This window comes from Limanda limanda, chromosome 17 (assembly GCF_963576545.1).
Source record: "Limanda limanda chromosome 17, fLimLim1.1, whole genome shotgun sequence".
NCBI lineage: Eukaryota > Metazoa > Chordata > Actinopteri > Pleuronectiformes > Pleuronectidae > Limanda > Limanda limanda.
The window spans coordinates 10,072,273-10,088,855 of record NC_083652.1 but is presented as its reverse complement, the minus strand read 5'-3'; the positions used below and the strand labels follow the sequence as shown (position 1 = coordinate 10,088,855).

Sequence of the window (16,583 nt, the reverse complement as noted above, 5' to 3'; positions counted from 1 at the left end):
AAAATCTTTAACAATGCTGTGGCTATAATCAAAACTCTTATGGATAAATGTGAAATGGTTGGAAAACAAGGCAATAGGATGCAGCGTTCAGAATTCAGTTCTGTTCAGGAACAAGGTCAAAAAGGGTTTGGTTGGAACTGGCTACTACAAGTTTGACGTTAAAACCAGCAAACGAGTGAAAAACATGAATTACATAAGATAGTCCTGCTTTGATCCAAAGTGCCACACACGTGTTCCTGATAGATTACAACATATAAAAGAGCAGCTATAGGAAAACCACTTCAATTGAACAATAAGTATGTTGTTTTTTACGGTGTATGAATTTTTAAACACTTTTTTCATATGGTGGTCATAGAAAGTTTCGGGCAACATTATCGTTTTTTTTTCTGCGTCTATTTGTTTTCTTTACACATGGCCCCAAAACTTCAGCAACATTTCTGAGTGGAATTTGAGTATTAAGAGTCATCACACTCTTACGTGCCAAATGACAGTTTGCTGTGAATCTTAATATCAGAATATTACGTTTTTCTTTATAAACTGTAGAATTAAAGTCAGCAATCCATCTTTTGCAAGTCACCAGACATAAGTGAAGTCGCTACTTTGCACACAGAGACTTTATACATCCTGAGATGTAAAATAACAAACTAACTAAATTAAGTTTCTCTAAGAACAGAACTAAATCAGCTAAAACTCCTATACAGACCTTTTAAATAACATTCTTAATCTTTAATTGGAGTGGTATTTCCTCTGAAACCATCTGAGAACTAATGTAAACCTGGTTTATGCTACAGAGAAACAGCTGAGAGAAATACTGTAGATTATTTTAATGCTAAAATAAAAAACTGCTTACATTCATTCACTGAAAACATACACTATGCTGGTATCTACTTTATGAATATTGCAATTTATTCTACAATGGTAAAGCTTCAGATTCTGACCAGAATCATTACAGCTGAAGTGAAACTATCCTGCTTCTATCATTAAACTGCAAAATTAGCATTAGCCTGGCAGCGCCTGATAGTTGATCAAATTCAGCCATCATGTGATTTTGGACGACTGCCCGCAGACAATATAAACAAAGATCTACGATGAACTAAATGGCTCATTATCAACATCTTAATTCAGCCTGATGAAGAAAAAAAAAAGAAGCTCTGTCCTCTCCGATGAGGTACCACAGGTTATTATGATAAACCCTGCCAACAGGTTTCTGGCTCACTGATGTTTACGTGGTCACAGCTCTGAACATCGGCATTTGAAAATATGTTCATTTAAGAAACATCAGTGCCAGAAGAGCAGTGGTCTGTTACAGCACCAGGAGGAATGAAGGGATGACCCCTGAAACATTGAGATGAATGCACCCTTTTACCATTTCACGGCTAAAGGCCTGTTGACTCTTTACTTTACGATATGTCTTGAAAACATGTACGGACATATTAAAAATTAGATACTTACATTAAGTTTGTGTGTGTGCGTATGTGTATACTTATATATATATATTTATAACTGTTCAGGGTAAGAGGAAACTACTTTATCTATACAAAGTGCAAACAACACAACATTCCTACTCAGTGATGCATACAGTAGTAGACTATTATGTTGCCAAAGGCAATTATTTGTTTCCATGTACAGTACTGAAAGGCGCTTGAGATCATTTTCATGTTGCTATTGGAGAGGAAAATAAGTGGGGTTTATACTATCTACTTATGTCAATATCTGTACAGAAACATGTATATAATTATATATATATATACATTTATATATTTTCAATTTAAAGGGTTTCATTCCAAAACACCATCTCTTCTGAGAAAAAGAAACACACTCAACTTTGATAAGAATCTAATAAAATACATTTCTGTCAAAAAGGTACTAATATTAAACAAAGATAAAGTTTTGCCTCAATTTTTCGTACCAATCCTAATACTTTTTCTGGTCTAAGACCTGATTTTACCTGTATTCTCCACAAATTGTCTTTTAATGTTAACAATAAAGATTATTATTTTTGTACTGCCATTCCATATTGATCCTGGATACTCTCAAGACAAATACGAAGTAAACCAATGCTATGAGGTGTTTTGAGACAGTGTGTGTGTTTAGACTGCAGGTTTTAAATCGATCAATGGCGAGTTTGATCAACTCAAACAACCAATGAAAACTTTATGAATGCCTTGTCACAGGTATTTCGGAATGAAACTCTTTTGTTTGTGTGTACTTGCATTTCTATCTTTGTGAGGACCTGCATATTTGTATTTCTATCTATGTGAGGACCTGGATGTTTGACCTCGTGGATTGAGCACATTTTGGCGGGTCCTCTCTTCTTGAAAAGGACTTTTTTTGGAGGTTAAGACTTAGTTTAAGGTTAGGGGTAGACTTAGGGGTAAGGGTTGAGTTTAGGTTTTTAGTTGTGATGGATAAGGTAAGGTTTAGGAAATGCATAATAGCCTCACAAAGACAGAAACACAAGTATATGTGCGTTTGTGTGTGAGAGCATATCAACTGTTTCAGTATTTGTCCAGAGACCATTATAAATGTTGTGGTTCTCTTCCCACTGTTTTTTAGTTTCAAATGCATTATAGAGGACCGGTGAAGTTTGGGCATCGTCAACCAGCTACTTTTTTTTTATCTCACTCGACAAATGTTAACCTCTATTAATTAAAAAGATTTTACTATACAAGAAAAACGGTGCATTGCTGGTGTGTACAAGGTAAAACTGTCTCTCATCCTATTGTTAAATGTGCAAGACGCCGCATTTCAAACCAAGGTTTTCTGCCTGAATATTTTCCGTAGCTATAACAAGCCTCTTGTCTGAAGGAAAGATGATTGGATTTCAAGATTGCAATGGGGGAATTCTGTCAACTGTCAAACAGGCTTTGGGTGCTCATGATCAAACTGGTTGTGATGTACAGCTGAATGCATATAGCATGCTTATGTATCATCCATGCCAGAATACATCTATCATCCTGCCCTGCCAATTCTTAAAGGTGTAACAGGTAACGATACAAAGTACTCCAATAACTCGAACTGTAATTTTACCAATTTTGCCACTGAAAATTTTTAAATGGCTAGAGTGCTTTTTACTGAGTTCAGCTATAAATACTCCAATGCTGTTATCAAGAACTTCTCTATATTCAACGAAAGTGTACACAACCACAACATCCAATGTGTCTCTTTACAAATACATCTAATGCTCTCTGAGACGTAGGCACAAAGAAAATAGCTGCAATATGTACGTTCAATATAACTACAATGAGTTTATCACTGAGGCCTCTGTGTTGTACGTGCAGGAGATTGCATGCTTGATGACAGCTTTCGGGAAGATGCCATCCTTTCAAGAGGCTTCTTCCCTTTTGCGGGCGACTTGAGACTTACGTCAGAAGTGGAAGACTTGGACTTGCCTACATTTAGTAGAGTACGACTGAGAGAGCTGGGGGGCTTGGAAGACTCTTTTGTCTTTGACTTTGTCTCTGTAGATGTTTGTGAAGACACTGCATCTCCTGCCTTTCCATTCTCAGCAGCGATTTCCTTGGCTTGACCATTTTGCTTGCACGACTTTTTAGCAAGCAAGGAGCTTTTTCCCAAATCAGCCGACCGGCGGCTTTCCCTTTGTCGAAGGGCGCTCTTGAAGAAAGACAACCCTTTTTCCTCAGACTTGCTGTTGCGCTGTAGGTCTTTGGTGGACACGCTTGGTGAACGCAGGCTGGTGACAGAGGAGCTACTGCTTGAACTCCTCACAGATTTCTTTTCAATCTTGTTGCTTTCCCCACTCTTAGAGAGTGAAGAGCGAGCTACTGAGCTGCCTCTGAGATTGTTGACCAGAGGGCTAGTGTGCATAGAATCTCTGCTGTAGCTCCTTTCCACCAGTCGTTTACGACTACTCAGAGTGCTTTTCTCTGCAACACTGGCATTTTTATTTGCAGTTGGTGAGGGAGAAGCTGAGGACTGAGGTGTGGATCGGACACATGGCTTATGTTGCGGCGTTGCGTCTAGAGGCTGAATTGCTGCCTTTGTTTTGGAGGGAGTCCCACTGGGTGTTGAGGTGTTTTTCTTGGCGTTTACACTCTTTTCTTTAGTATTGCCCACCTTCTTGCCTTTCACAGGTGTGCTGGAAGACGTCTCAGGGGTGGAGGTTTTATGGGTTGAGCACAAACGTTTTTTGGAAGTCTTCTCTTGCTCCACTTTGCTGGTGCTCTTTGAGGAGCCTGTGGTTTCAGCCTTTGAGGCAAATCCTCCAATGCTGCTCTTTCGTTTCTGTTCTTTGGAGGGCGTTGCTTGGGCAGGTGGTATGTTTTGGTCTAAAGCTGTAATCTGGTTGTTGTTTTCAGTTGGCTCATTTTTGGTGCTCTTCTTTTCCACTGGAGTGGGAGCCCTGCAGTACACCATGTCTACGAACTGCTTATTGTTGTCCTGGTCACTTAAGTTGCTCTCCATCATCGACAACGGTGTCCTGCTGCCAAAGTAGCGTTCATGTCGACTATAGCTGCCAAAACAGGAAGTGGAAACCTTGTCATCGCAGGCTTCTCCTATCCTCTCTAGAGGAGGTGAGCATCGAGAGTCGAGGGAGAACCGTGAGGGCGAGTTGGATCTCATATGAAGCTTCGCAGAAAGAGACCAAGATGGTTTTATCCCACTGTCGCTGAAGGCTAAAGGACTAGCGATGGATGACCTGGAAGACGAGCTCTGATGCTGAATGCTCCTCACAAAAGGGCGGGCAGAGAATCCACCTAAAAATAGGGAATTATTTCAGAAAGAACCTCATTTTTTGTTAAATCCTCTACAGAGACGCATACACAGCACTATTTGCTGTCTGACTTACAGCTCAACTGGACTTAAAGAGCTGCAGGACACCTTGAACTAATCCAAAATACAACTTTACACCAACTGCTGTTTCAACACTTCTAAAATAACATGAAATCCAGTTTTTCCTTCCCGATTTTCATTTTTTTCAGAGCTGTTTCAAATTTGTGTCACAAGATATTTAATTCACTTATTACATGAACTTTTACATATAACTTAGTTGTATATTATTATTGTTAGTAATGACTACCAAAGATAGGTTGTTGACATAATTAAATATTTTTGAACTCAACATAGAAAAAATGGCTGCATAGCAAAATGCATCAAATAAATAAAATGTATTCTCTATTGAGAGATCTGTTAAAGCTGCAGATAAACACCAGTTTGCCTGGCCAATATGTGTGGGACTAAACTAACCCTGTATTCTGGAGGGTTACATAAAGCCTACATTTATATTAACCACAAACAGCAGCTGAAACCACCATCGGCCTCACTTTTAATTCATTTTGAAATTCAAGGTTTCTTTCTTGCTCTGCTGAGCGCGTTGTCTTGTTTGTCTTCTATCTCGCACTATTGTTTTTGTATTCTCTCAAGAATCTCTTTTCTGACTTAAAAAAAAAAAAAAAACTGGCATCTTTGCATACGAAGAGAAATATTTATTTTAATAATTTATGGCTATGACAAACGGTGTGCTATGCACATATTGTTTTTTTATTTTTTTACTTAGTTTCTAAATAAAAATTTTACAAACATCTAGCATTATCTAAGACTAAAAAGCCTTAACTTTCAAATATGAGTTAGATTTGACAGGAGTGTGCTTTTTATATTGAAGGTAAATGAAGCAGCACGATAAAGAAAGACAGTCTGATCTGACAACTGTAATACAATATAATAATAAAAGTTAAAGGAAAAGAATGTCAGCATCTGTCTCACCATCATCCTCATTGCGTTCCACTGGAAACTCAACCGACTCGGCCAGTGAAGCCAGAGAGGTGCGTCTGGACGAGGCTCCAGAGGCCAAGCTGGCAGGCCGGCTGCCAGGCAACCTGTTGATCCAGTGGTCACACAGGGAGGAACTAGTGGAACCTGTGGAAAAGACAATTATTTGGATTGTTTAGAGCCCTGATGAACCAGAACACTTAGTTATTTTCTTCAGATAATATGACAAATGCTCTATGGACATGGGGTAGCTGATGCATTAAAACCTACAGTAAAATTAGAATTGCTCAGAAACAGAATAAGGATTTATGCCAATTAAGACCATTATTGTTCCTGGGCTTCAGAGTACAATGGATAAACTCCACATTAAATAACATTACAATGTTAGTTTCTCTCTATTACTCATAGTGTAATTTACATGTATTGTTCATGCAAATCTTGCATTAGAATTACACTAAGCATTCACACAGGTTTTCATTACAATATGAGTGGGCACTGACCAGCAACAGAGCTGTTGGCTGACCAGGAGGGAATAACTGTCCTCCTCTGGTAGAAGAGTATATAGGCCGTCTGCTGACACACGTCATCGTCAGCTACTGGGGTAACCTCACTGTCATCAAAGCAGTACCACTGACCATCAATGGAGTTCTTGCAGTAAGCTGTACACAAAAAACAAAAAGGAAACAATTGGATGATGAGCCAAAACTTCCTGATAACTTTCATATATCACCTTTAAACTGCTACAACTCTGTATTACCAGTGTAGTGGCCTCCATGCATATTCCCATGGTGGTTGCACACAGCATAAAGGTCATAAAGGTAGTCATCAGGGTTTCTTCCCAGGCCATAGGGTCTCCTCCATGGCGACCAATGGGAAGGTAAACTCCAGCTGCTCTGACTCCTCTTCACCACATGAGGTGCCATGTCCATGCCCATCAACGGGAACCGCACCATGTTCTGCATCTTTACCCTTCGGTCCCCCTCCTTAGAGAAAGCACATTTTAGGTTTATTCCCAAAATAAAAAATGAAGTTTGATATCTGTGACCATTGTGCCAAAAATATATTTTTTCACATTTTTTTTCAGAGTTACATTTTTATTTATTTAAATGAGCTGAAGTACCTGTCTGAACCTCTTGAGATGGAGTATGAGTACATCCGGCAGCGTCCACAGGCTGAGCTTAATGCGGCCCTGCTGCAGCTGCTTGCAGTGGGGACAGCGCCAGGCATCGTCTGGGGCCAGCTGAAACACACACACGCACACACCCTAATCAGCAGTCATCAAGGACGAGCTCTGACCACACTGCCTGTAAAAGGAGGTCCAAGGTTTTCCACTTGCTCCTCTCCGGTCTCCTCCAGAACATTCACAGGCGAGTTAAACCACCATGTATGTGTAGGTCCATTCTCAGAATCCAAACATAGCATTATTCAAGTAAGTCAAAGTCAAATAAGTACAATAAATGGTAAGATCCAGACAAGTTATTTTTAAAATGTTGGTAGAATAACAACAAACCATCCTGGAGGAGACATATGTGAGGCTACACTTCAAAATATACCACTGATATATGCAGAGGCCAAGCTAAGATTTATTTTATCATGTCAAACTACTGACCCTGCAGTAATGGGCTGTGTGTATTAGTATGCGTGTACCAGCTATAAGTTGGATCGAAATGTTACCTGCTCCTCCTTCGTGTAGAGCTGAAAGCACTGAGCGAGGGTGCAGGCCTGCGGCTGGTGGTGATGTTCTCTGTGCAGATACACACTCTCAGCATCGGGAATATACTCCTCCTCAGTGTGTCCAAACAGACTGTGGGAGTATGAAGCACAGTCATCCAGTCATTCAACAGCTTAGTCATATGAGGATAGAGGGAATCTGCCTCGAGATTTTGTGTGTTTTCCTATTTCTAAATTATTTGTTTTGAAAGATTACAATATTGCAGTTTGTTATATATAGTAAAACTTTTGATGATAATACTGAGAAACTGTGAGATGTATGTAGTGCAGCAGCACTAAATATGCTTTGAATGGCATCACAGACAAATACCTGCATAAACATTAAATGTAGGAATGGTTGCGAGCTTGTTCAGGCCGCCAACTCGAGCTGCGCCCTTGTAATCATGTGACATACCTCACTCTCCACAACCCTCTATAATACACACCCTCCCAATATGGCGGTCTATTTAAGCTGCAACGATTTCCAATAGCTCCCTTTGCTTGTTAATGCCTCTGATGCCCTGCATCCGTATCAATGCCTTTGGAGTCAGTCCCTCCACCACCCAAGCATCAACCTGTCGACTCCGACGTGGGGAGTAAAGATCAAACTCTCTTGGTTCTGCAGCTGAAATCAACATTTCAAACATGAGTTGTCGGACTGAACTCTATAAATGAATGATGGGATTCAATCACAAGAAATATTCTGCACATCTCTGCAATGAGAAGCGTTGTCAAGCCCTGACGTCTGAAGAAGAAGTATGCATGTGTGTATTAACAACACAACAAAGTAAATAGCTTAAGTGAGGGAATAAGAGCAGACGTGTTGATTGTGTAGGTGGAACTGCACACATGTATATTACAAAATTCAATTGTGTGAACTGTGAAGGAAAAATAGTGGGAGGTACACTCAAGAGCATCGAAGAGGTTGAGTCTTGTAAACCGGCCTTTGTTTGAGGTGTTGCGGTACTTTGTCGTTTCAGAAATCAATGAATCAGTGAATGTTAAAATATCAATTTTAGTCAAATGTTCCCTTATCTTTAACTTTAAAACTGTCTTTAACTGACAGAGGAAGGTGCAGTGACACATGTACAACCTAAAGTTTGTGACTGTGGCAAGTAATAAGTGTGGCAATAAGCAGTGACTAAATGTTGAGAAACAGTTGTGAGGATTGGATGACGATGATGACATGTTAAGTATAAAAATTTGGCAACATTTTGGCTTTCTGTTGTGGCCGACTCTTGACTGTTTCTCCTTTCTCTATCATGGCTGACGCATATTAGAGTTCAAGTCTTACAGCAGAAAACTTTCACGTCTTTTAAACACTGCTCTGAAAGTTTATCCATGGACTCGGTGCAGAGTTTTTAGGTCAAGTGCTGCAACATGGCTATGACGGCAACACAAATTGTCTTAAGAATAATAATCTGTGAATTTTTGTAACCATTTCATATAATCAAATGTTTATGATTATGTTGTGGATATCTTCATCTATTTAATAAAAATAAAACATTCACTGGTGTGTATACAAGGCGAGTGGATATCATTAGTGGTTTATCTTGTTCTTCCACATAAACACTGTGGTTTGATTAAATTTCTCCCGAATTAATACAGTTCTGAAACCAAGTTTTGGGAATTTAAATTATTGATCCCAATGTAGATTAAAACAAACAAATGTCCAAATGCAGCTTCCGATAATTGTGTGTAGATGAAACAACATTAAAGACAGACAATATGAATCTTTGTCACTCACTAGTCCTTTGTCTCTTTGTCCCACTCTACCACTATCTTCACATGTGGTGGTCCTCCTTGTCCACAGGACTTGTACGCTCTGTGACGGAAACAAATTAAGTTATTTCGGCAGGTGAGATTTATAAATTGGATTTTATACCTTTGTCATTTATGTCACTGTGGGCAGTGAAAAGCTTTTTGTGGTTGTGTGCATCACAATGCACGAGCAATTTAATAACGGGTCAGTGTGTGGGAATTTTTAATCAAAAATGACCTAACAAAATGACATGATTCGGCTCCTGTAAAAGAACTGACAAAACATTTCTGATGCAGTTTCTTTTTTGTAGTTATTTGATTGTGTTTATAACAGACAATAACATAACAGACATAATGTTTCAGTTGTTATGAAAACACCTATTGATCGTTCATAGCAATGAACAAAACAACTATAATTTCACTTTGATTCCAACACACCTTTATGGACGAGCAATGTTGGAACTCTTTTATTGGGAACTTATTTGGGTTATAGGCCAAACTTGCTAAACTGGCGTGTTGAGAAACTGTCAAGAATCCTGTTAGGGCATGTCATCCAAGCAGGTCTCTGAGAGAATTAGAGCTGACTTACGTGGATATAATTGTGACCTCACCCAGTTACCCTGCAAGATTATCTCATCCTTTGTGTTCATGTGTAAACTGTGCTCATGTGTAAACAGTGTTGCTTTGTTTTGCGTCAACATCATTTTCACCTTTCACAGACACACGGAAAACGCACAGAATGGAAAGGAAACGTTCCCCTCCAAAAAATTGACATTTTGTTTGCTTAAGTTACTGTACTACTACACCACAAACATTCAGATTTCACGCACTGGTGTCAAATATCTTTCTGTGGAAATGAAAATTATAATGTAAGTAGCTTGGGATTTATGATATCAAACATTCTATGCAGATACAAATACTATGTTAGGAGAGGTAATGTTGTTTGATTGCTCTAAAATTAACTGCTGTATAACCTTTTGGTCAAATCACATAAAATATCGAAACTGACCTTTCCACAGTTGGGTGACACAGTGGTCGCTCATCTTGGGGAAGGAGGTAGGTTATACCAACAACGCCAACCACCCGAAGACTGAAAGGTCCCATCTGCACACATTTAAAGACACACCATTTAAATAAATCTGTGAGACCAGTACATATGACAGAGATGGCATATTTTTTCCATTCAGTTTAGGACGTTGCCTGTTTGTTGCTCCTCTACCTGAATATAGACCCCAGGCCTCAAGAGATGACGCATTTTCTCCAGGATCTCTTTTTGGAGACCGTCCCAGGTCACAGTGCGCTCCATGTACAGTACAAAAGGCAGGCCGAACCTAAAACCACACAATGCGCAATTAGAAGTTATCAGTTTCTCCTCTATGCTTTATTTGTGTTATATTGAGAGCCAAATCTTTACTTATAAGAAAAGAAAACATGTATAATATTCGTGGTCAATTGCAGAACTGAATGTATTTTGATTGTAGTACCTCTTTCCTTGGTGACCAGTACAGGCTCTGTTACACACCAACAGAATAATTTTTTCTGGTCCAAGGTTTTTATTGGGTGACGCAGTAACAGGAGTCATAGCCCCCTGCATGAACGATGAGGTCCTGCTGATTTCCGTCCCATACTTCAAGTTGTTGTGGTTCAGGTTTGCAAGGAGACTTCCTGTGATAAGATTCAAGAGGCAAATCTGGTTAGATTCTGTTCCAATAGGGTCATCTGAAAACAAAGAAAATTTGCGAAATATGAAGAAAGCGTCACCTCTTTTTGTGCGTAAATTTTCCAGTTTGAAGGTCTCTGGTGTCTCAAAGGCAAAGATGGAATCGCTCTCTTGAATGATCTCAAGATCATCGTCGTCATCACAAAATGAACGATGGAAGCCATCAAAGTACATTTCGGTCAAAACAAACTGAAAAAATAAATAAACACAAATCTAAAAACATGTACCACTCCAATAAGAAATTGCTTTCCCATTATTATTCCAATTAAACACAGACATCTCAAGATCACTTCTTATCCCACCTTGGCTGTCGGTGACATTTACTCTCATGGCATTTTCACCCTTTTGCTTTTCATCAATGTTAACACTCAGTCCTTCCTGCCCTCAGGACAAATGTGTATAAAAAAATCGTTTCCTCTCCAACAGTGTATTGAGCTCCCTCTAAGAGAAACCTAGCTTTATAAGAAACTGGTGCAACTCGCTGTGTGACTGTAAAACAGTCTCTCTGTGGCAGACCCTGATCTAATAAGTGATAGAAATGTCACCTGGTCCATTGGGATCTTGGTCTCGCGTGACACAGCATCTCGGAGGCGATAGAGGGTGCTGTTCAGGGGAACAGCAACTCCAATTCTCATACAGTGGGAGTACTTCCCCTGGTAGACCACTGTCACATACAGGGGCCTGGCAAAGAGAGGGTAATCATTTACTAGACATGTATGGCTTGTTTCTATTATACTGTAACCACAAGAACAGCTTGACATATGCTCTGCAAAACAACAACAAAGGACTTATTATTTCTTTCCTTTTTATTACCTGCACTGCACAAAGCCTAAAATGAACACAGTTATTTTGCTTTAAAAATTCTATGTCCGCTCCAGAGGCCACATGTGACCAAAAATCTGTTAACTGAGACTAAAAATTGTTCTTGGTCTCAGCAGTGCACCAAACATTAGTCTGGTGTCTCTGTATTTGATCGAGTCACTCATCACAAGTTATAGGACCTGAACAGTACTGAAGTTTAGTTGGTCACATATTTAAACACATTGAAAACGTGACAAACACACTTCTATGCAAAGCTAAAGCTCATCTGAATAATCACCATCCCGTTTCCTGAAATGGTAACATATACCCTGTGAAGACTGAGCTTCTTTGGTTGTCTGTGGTTGTTTTAACATCCTAAATAATGTTCTCATTCAAATGTCAGACTGAATATTATTTAGAAAGAGGTGCATTGCTCTTTGACAGGGTGTACTAGCATGATTATGCAATAATATAATAATTATACGCATCAGTGGTTTAAAATGGTTGGATAATAATACAATTTATCGCAATAACTTCTGGGAGGCAATATTGTCCAACAAAATGTGTTATTGTGACAGACCTATTATTATTATTAGGGAAATCAGTGGCGACACACAGCCCTATATATGTACATATACTGTCAATCAAAGGTATAATAGGTGTATTATAGTGGAGCAAAAAGGTGCAGTGAAAATTTTGCCTCCAATGTAAAATGTTAGTTTTACATTGTGACTAGGCACAGTGGACTGTTGCTCCACCTACACCCTCAACATCACCGCCAAACCAGGTTACATTCTTCCTTAACCACACACACAGAGGTTTTTGCTTCAGGGCCTTGTGAACTTGTCAACACCCACACACACACACATCCATGAAAGGTGTCACCTTGTTGAAAAACTTCTACACACTGTGTTTGCTTATATAATAGAAAAGGAAGCAGAACAAACATATTGCAAATTTTTTGAAAGCTGTAGCTCAGCTCAGGTGTGCACTCACCGTGTGTGTGGGAGTGGGATCGGTAAGGAGATGCAGAGGAAGGGATCGAACGTATTGCTCTGCTTTTGGCAATGTGGGCAGGTTAGAGACGACCTGTTTGGAATATAAAATCTCTTACTATAGCAAATACCACGGGCATACTGTTACAAAAATACTTCTATAGGCTAAAAAACCTACCTGTACTGAGCCTGGAACAGTTCTTGTACAAACGACCCAGCAGAGAGAGGTAGAGAAGGCTCGTCTATGCTTTCATCGTCTTCTTCAATAGGGGGCTGAACAAACAAACAGGTTTTATGAGTCGGATTTAAAAGTCATGAAAAAAACTGACTATCAGGGTTTGAGATCTAGCATTAAAGCCAGAAACCCTTCACATACTCTACTGTTTTTCACTCGTACCACTGAATCAAGAGGAAACAAGACGAGGCAAGTCTGGTTCAACTGCACTGTGAGAGCAAGTCATTCGTGAGAAACACTGAGTCACAGAAATTATTTGAACACCTGTGAAATAAAATGCAATGCAGCAAATTACAGGTGTGTGGCTGAGCAGCGGCTGAGCAACGTGGGAAAAGTTTTCATTCAGCAACGCAAACACACACACAGTCAATGTGTTTGAATAAAAAACAGAGGATTAGAGGAGCCTCCAACAAACGCACACCAGTCTTCTGTATTCACCTTTATAGCAGGCCTGCTGTTGGGGTTGACTGTGTTGAGGTCCTCGTGCACTCTGTCCAGCAGCCACAGCAGAAACTCCTGAGCATCGTGCTGAGAGTTCCCTTTGAACTGAGTGGCATTTTTTGACACCGCGTTCTGCAACAAAACGTGCGACACAAAGGTTACAACGCCTGCTAGGTTACAAAAGATGTTACGTTTAGCAGCAGCAGGAAGTGTGTCATTGTCTACATGCATTTCCACATTGAACCGATGTGAAAAGGCACTAATGGATGATTTTACAGCACAAATGTCTTATAATGACCTACATCCACACGGGGTTCACGTGAAGAATCATCATGAAGATAGTGTGTTTACCACCAATGACATTTCAATAAATAATTATCATTAGAAATTCTTTACTGAATTTACTTTACTGAAACGAAATCTGCTGTGATTTTCTTCTCTGATTCATCAACTTAACATAATTACTCAAGTTGGTAAAAAGCAAATTAATTAGGTTTGTTCAAACTAAAGTTAACAAGTTAGATTACCACAATTGATAACTTTGATTTACCTTGTGTGTCACCTGAAGAATTTTCTTTTATCACAGTGCTATGACAGCTATTCTTAATGTCCACTTGTGACAGCATCTTGCCCGGTGTGATCTTTCATGCACCTCTTACCTTGAAGTCTCTGCTGTGCTGTGGCGTGTATTCATGCGTCCATAAAGCCCGCACAAGTCCCGACAGCTGCTCTGTGACCTCTCCTTTGGCCAGGGGACCCTTCCTCTGCAGGTGGAGGCCATTAGTCTTCGGTCTGTCCCCGTCCTCCCCCTCCTCGCCTTTGTAGTGCTCCAGAACCAGGTACTCAGCGAAGAGTTCCGTGTTGCTCAGGCACTGCAGGACCGCATTCATGAAGCAGGTATTCCCGTGGTTCTTGAGCCCCGACACTCCGGGGACCCTGTCTCCGGACAGGAACCCCCCCATGTCCCCATCGTCCATGGGCACATCTTTGCTCCCAGGTTTAAACGTGGAGAACCCTCCATCGTCCTTGTCATCCTCTGCTTGTACTTCCGATCCATAGTGGGACAAGGCTGTCAGGGTCCTCAGGAATCTGCTCATGAAGCTGCCCACGGATCGCACAGAGCCTCGCCGGAACAGCTTCTTGCTGAAGCTCGACTTCTTGTCCTTGGTGGCTTCTTTGCAAGACATGATTTCTCTGTGACAGGCGAACAAGTCAAATGTCAGTGATGCGCAGGGCGAGCTCCATCACAGCGGCTCCCACATGCAGCTCCATCCCGGAATGTTTACACAGCTACACCGTCCACGAGGAACCGGTAAAGACGAGGAAACTAATATAAGCTGACAGTCACATTCTAATCCAGGTCTCCCCTTATAACGCAGACACGCAGCAGATGTTTCTTTTCACTTGTAAATTAACGTCAGCATTTCGTACACCGCAATGTACCGACTGCGACCAGTTACGTAAAAAGCGTGAGCATTCCTCCGATCGGACGCTAATGTCTGAAATTACCTCGCTCCTTGAAGTTCAACTTCCTGCCCCGCAGCAATGAATCAACATCGGATCTGTCGAAAGCCAAGACAGCGGTGTTAGCTCCCCGGGCTAATGCTAGCGCCAAATACAATAACAAGAGCCGCAGAGACAGCGACAGTCTCCTTCAGGCAGCGTGTCCACGTTCAGCACAAACTGAGAGTCCGCCATGATGTGCACGTCACTCCAGCTGGAGTAGCGACCGAGTCCGACGTGATGTAAATCTCACATTTCTCACATATTTGGAGGCACATTCGGGCTGAAATACCACATATCGTTTTCACTTCTTCTTCTTCATCTTTTTCTTGTTTGTGTTGGCAGCTGGTCGGGGAGTTTGCCGCTACACAAGCGCCTCCTATTGGGCTGGAGCCAGAGCTGCAGCCTGTCTGTGTTACATTATGGACATTAAAATATTATATTATATTATATTATATAAGGTGTGCATACTGACTAAAGTCCAAGTAAAAAGTTGATACTTTAAGAAAGTGGCACGTGGTCACCAGAATCAGGACAGTCCATGAGTATGAATCTCAAAAAATAATCAAAAACACTAATAAACCCAAAATAAACATATTAAGGTTATTAGCGTCACAGAAATGCCTCTAACGGCTTTATACTATAAAAAGAGAGGGTCCTTGCTCTGATTTTGCATTACAGTCCTAAAACCTCGCGCCTTACTGTGACAATAATACTGCTTTTCGTCTAGTGATCTGAACAGTTTTTTCCCCATGGCAGTGGGGCTCACAAACAAGCCCCCTGCATCACACTGACTCTGCATCACACTGACTCTGCCCCACCCCCCACCCCCCCTGCACATAATTTATAACTTATATATTATTGGCACTATCACCAATCTCTGCACCTTAGCACAGCACATGCCCATAACTCTGTTACTGTATATACTTTATTTTATTTTATTTCTTATATATTGTTGTTTTTTTACATTGTTGTTTTATGTTCAGTGCACCAATGACACCAAGGCAATTTCCTGTATGTGCATACATACCTGGCAAATAAAAGAATTCTGATTCTGAACTTATTTTACACTTATTATAATTATGTGGCCCTGGAGTTTAACCTATATGACACAAACATTACCCTGGCTATAACAGCCTTGTTCCCATTATGAAGTGAATTGTAGAAACTGATGATTTACATGCACCACTATAAAACAAACGTGCATTATCCTGCGCAGTTAACAACTTTTTAAGACATTCATTACTGCTTTTCATATATAGGCTAAATTTAAATTGTCTATAAAGGCAACTGCACATGCTGCATAATAGCAGAGGCAGCCACAACCTGCCCTTAGTCACCTTTTTGTTTCATTATATTGCTGAATAATTTGAGTGAAACTTTGGAAAACCAGCCAGCATCATGTTTTGAAGCGGTTTCAAATTTTATAATGTGGTGATAATGTGGCTGTGGAAGACATTTCCAAGCTACCTCAGGTTTAATCGAGGATGATAATATTTAAACAGAAAAAAAAAATTAAAAGTAGGGAGCAAACGGTACAAAAATAAAGCTACTGTGATGGCTCTTTGCCAGTTCACTCTCCTGCCTGAGGGAGGCACAAGAGTCATGAGAAATGAAGAAGAAACTGAGGTAAAGGCTGTAGACTGCATGATCCATATGTACAAAGAGGTGTCTAATTATCTGAGCA

The 16,583-nt window shown here is 40.3% G+C and overlaps 1 protein-coding gene across 2 annotated transcripts; it reads right to left on the bottom strand.

The window, feature by feature from the left end:
- Positions 1 to 1,801: 1,801 nt before the first annotated feature.
- On the bottom strand, positions 1,802 to 15,206 carry usp31 (ubiquitin specific peptidase 31). Of its 2 annotated transcripts, XM_061090269.1 has the most exons (16): positions 14,053 to 15,206; positions 13,391 to 13,525; positions 12,896 to 12,990; positions 12,719 to 12,811; positions 11,467 to 11,602; positions 10,963 to 11,110; positions 10,686 to 10,866; positions 10,421 to 10,532; positions 10,211 to 10,305; positions 9,188 to 9,265; positions 7,405 to 7,534; positions 6,851 to 6,970; positions 6,488 to 6,713; positions 6,231 to 6,389; positions 5,725 to 5,877; positions 1,802 to 4,718 (listed from the first exon to the last, which is right to left on the bottom strand). In XM_061090269.1, exons 1-16 carry the CDS (start codon positions 14,578 to 14,580, stop codon positions 3,253 to 3,255), a joined length of 3,855 nt encoding a protein of 1,284 aa, XP_060946252.1. In that variant the 5' UTR covers positions 14,581 to 15,206; the 3' UTR covers positions 1,802 to 3,252. The 2 variants fall into 2 exon arrangements, with proteins under 2 accessions (XP_060946252.1, XP_060946251.1); XM_061090268.1 differs by having other exon boundaries at positions 10,686 to 11,110.
- Between the last annotated feature and the right edge of the window lie 1,377 nt (positions 15,207 to 16,583).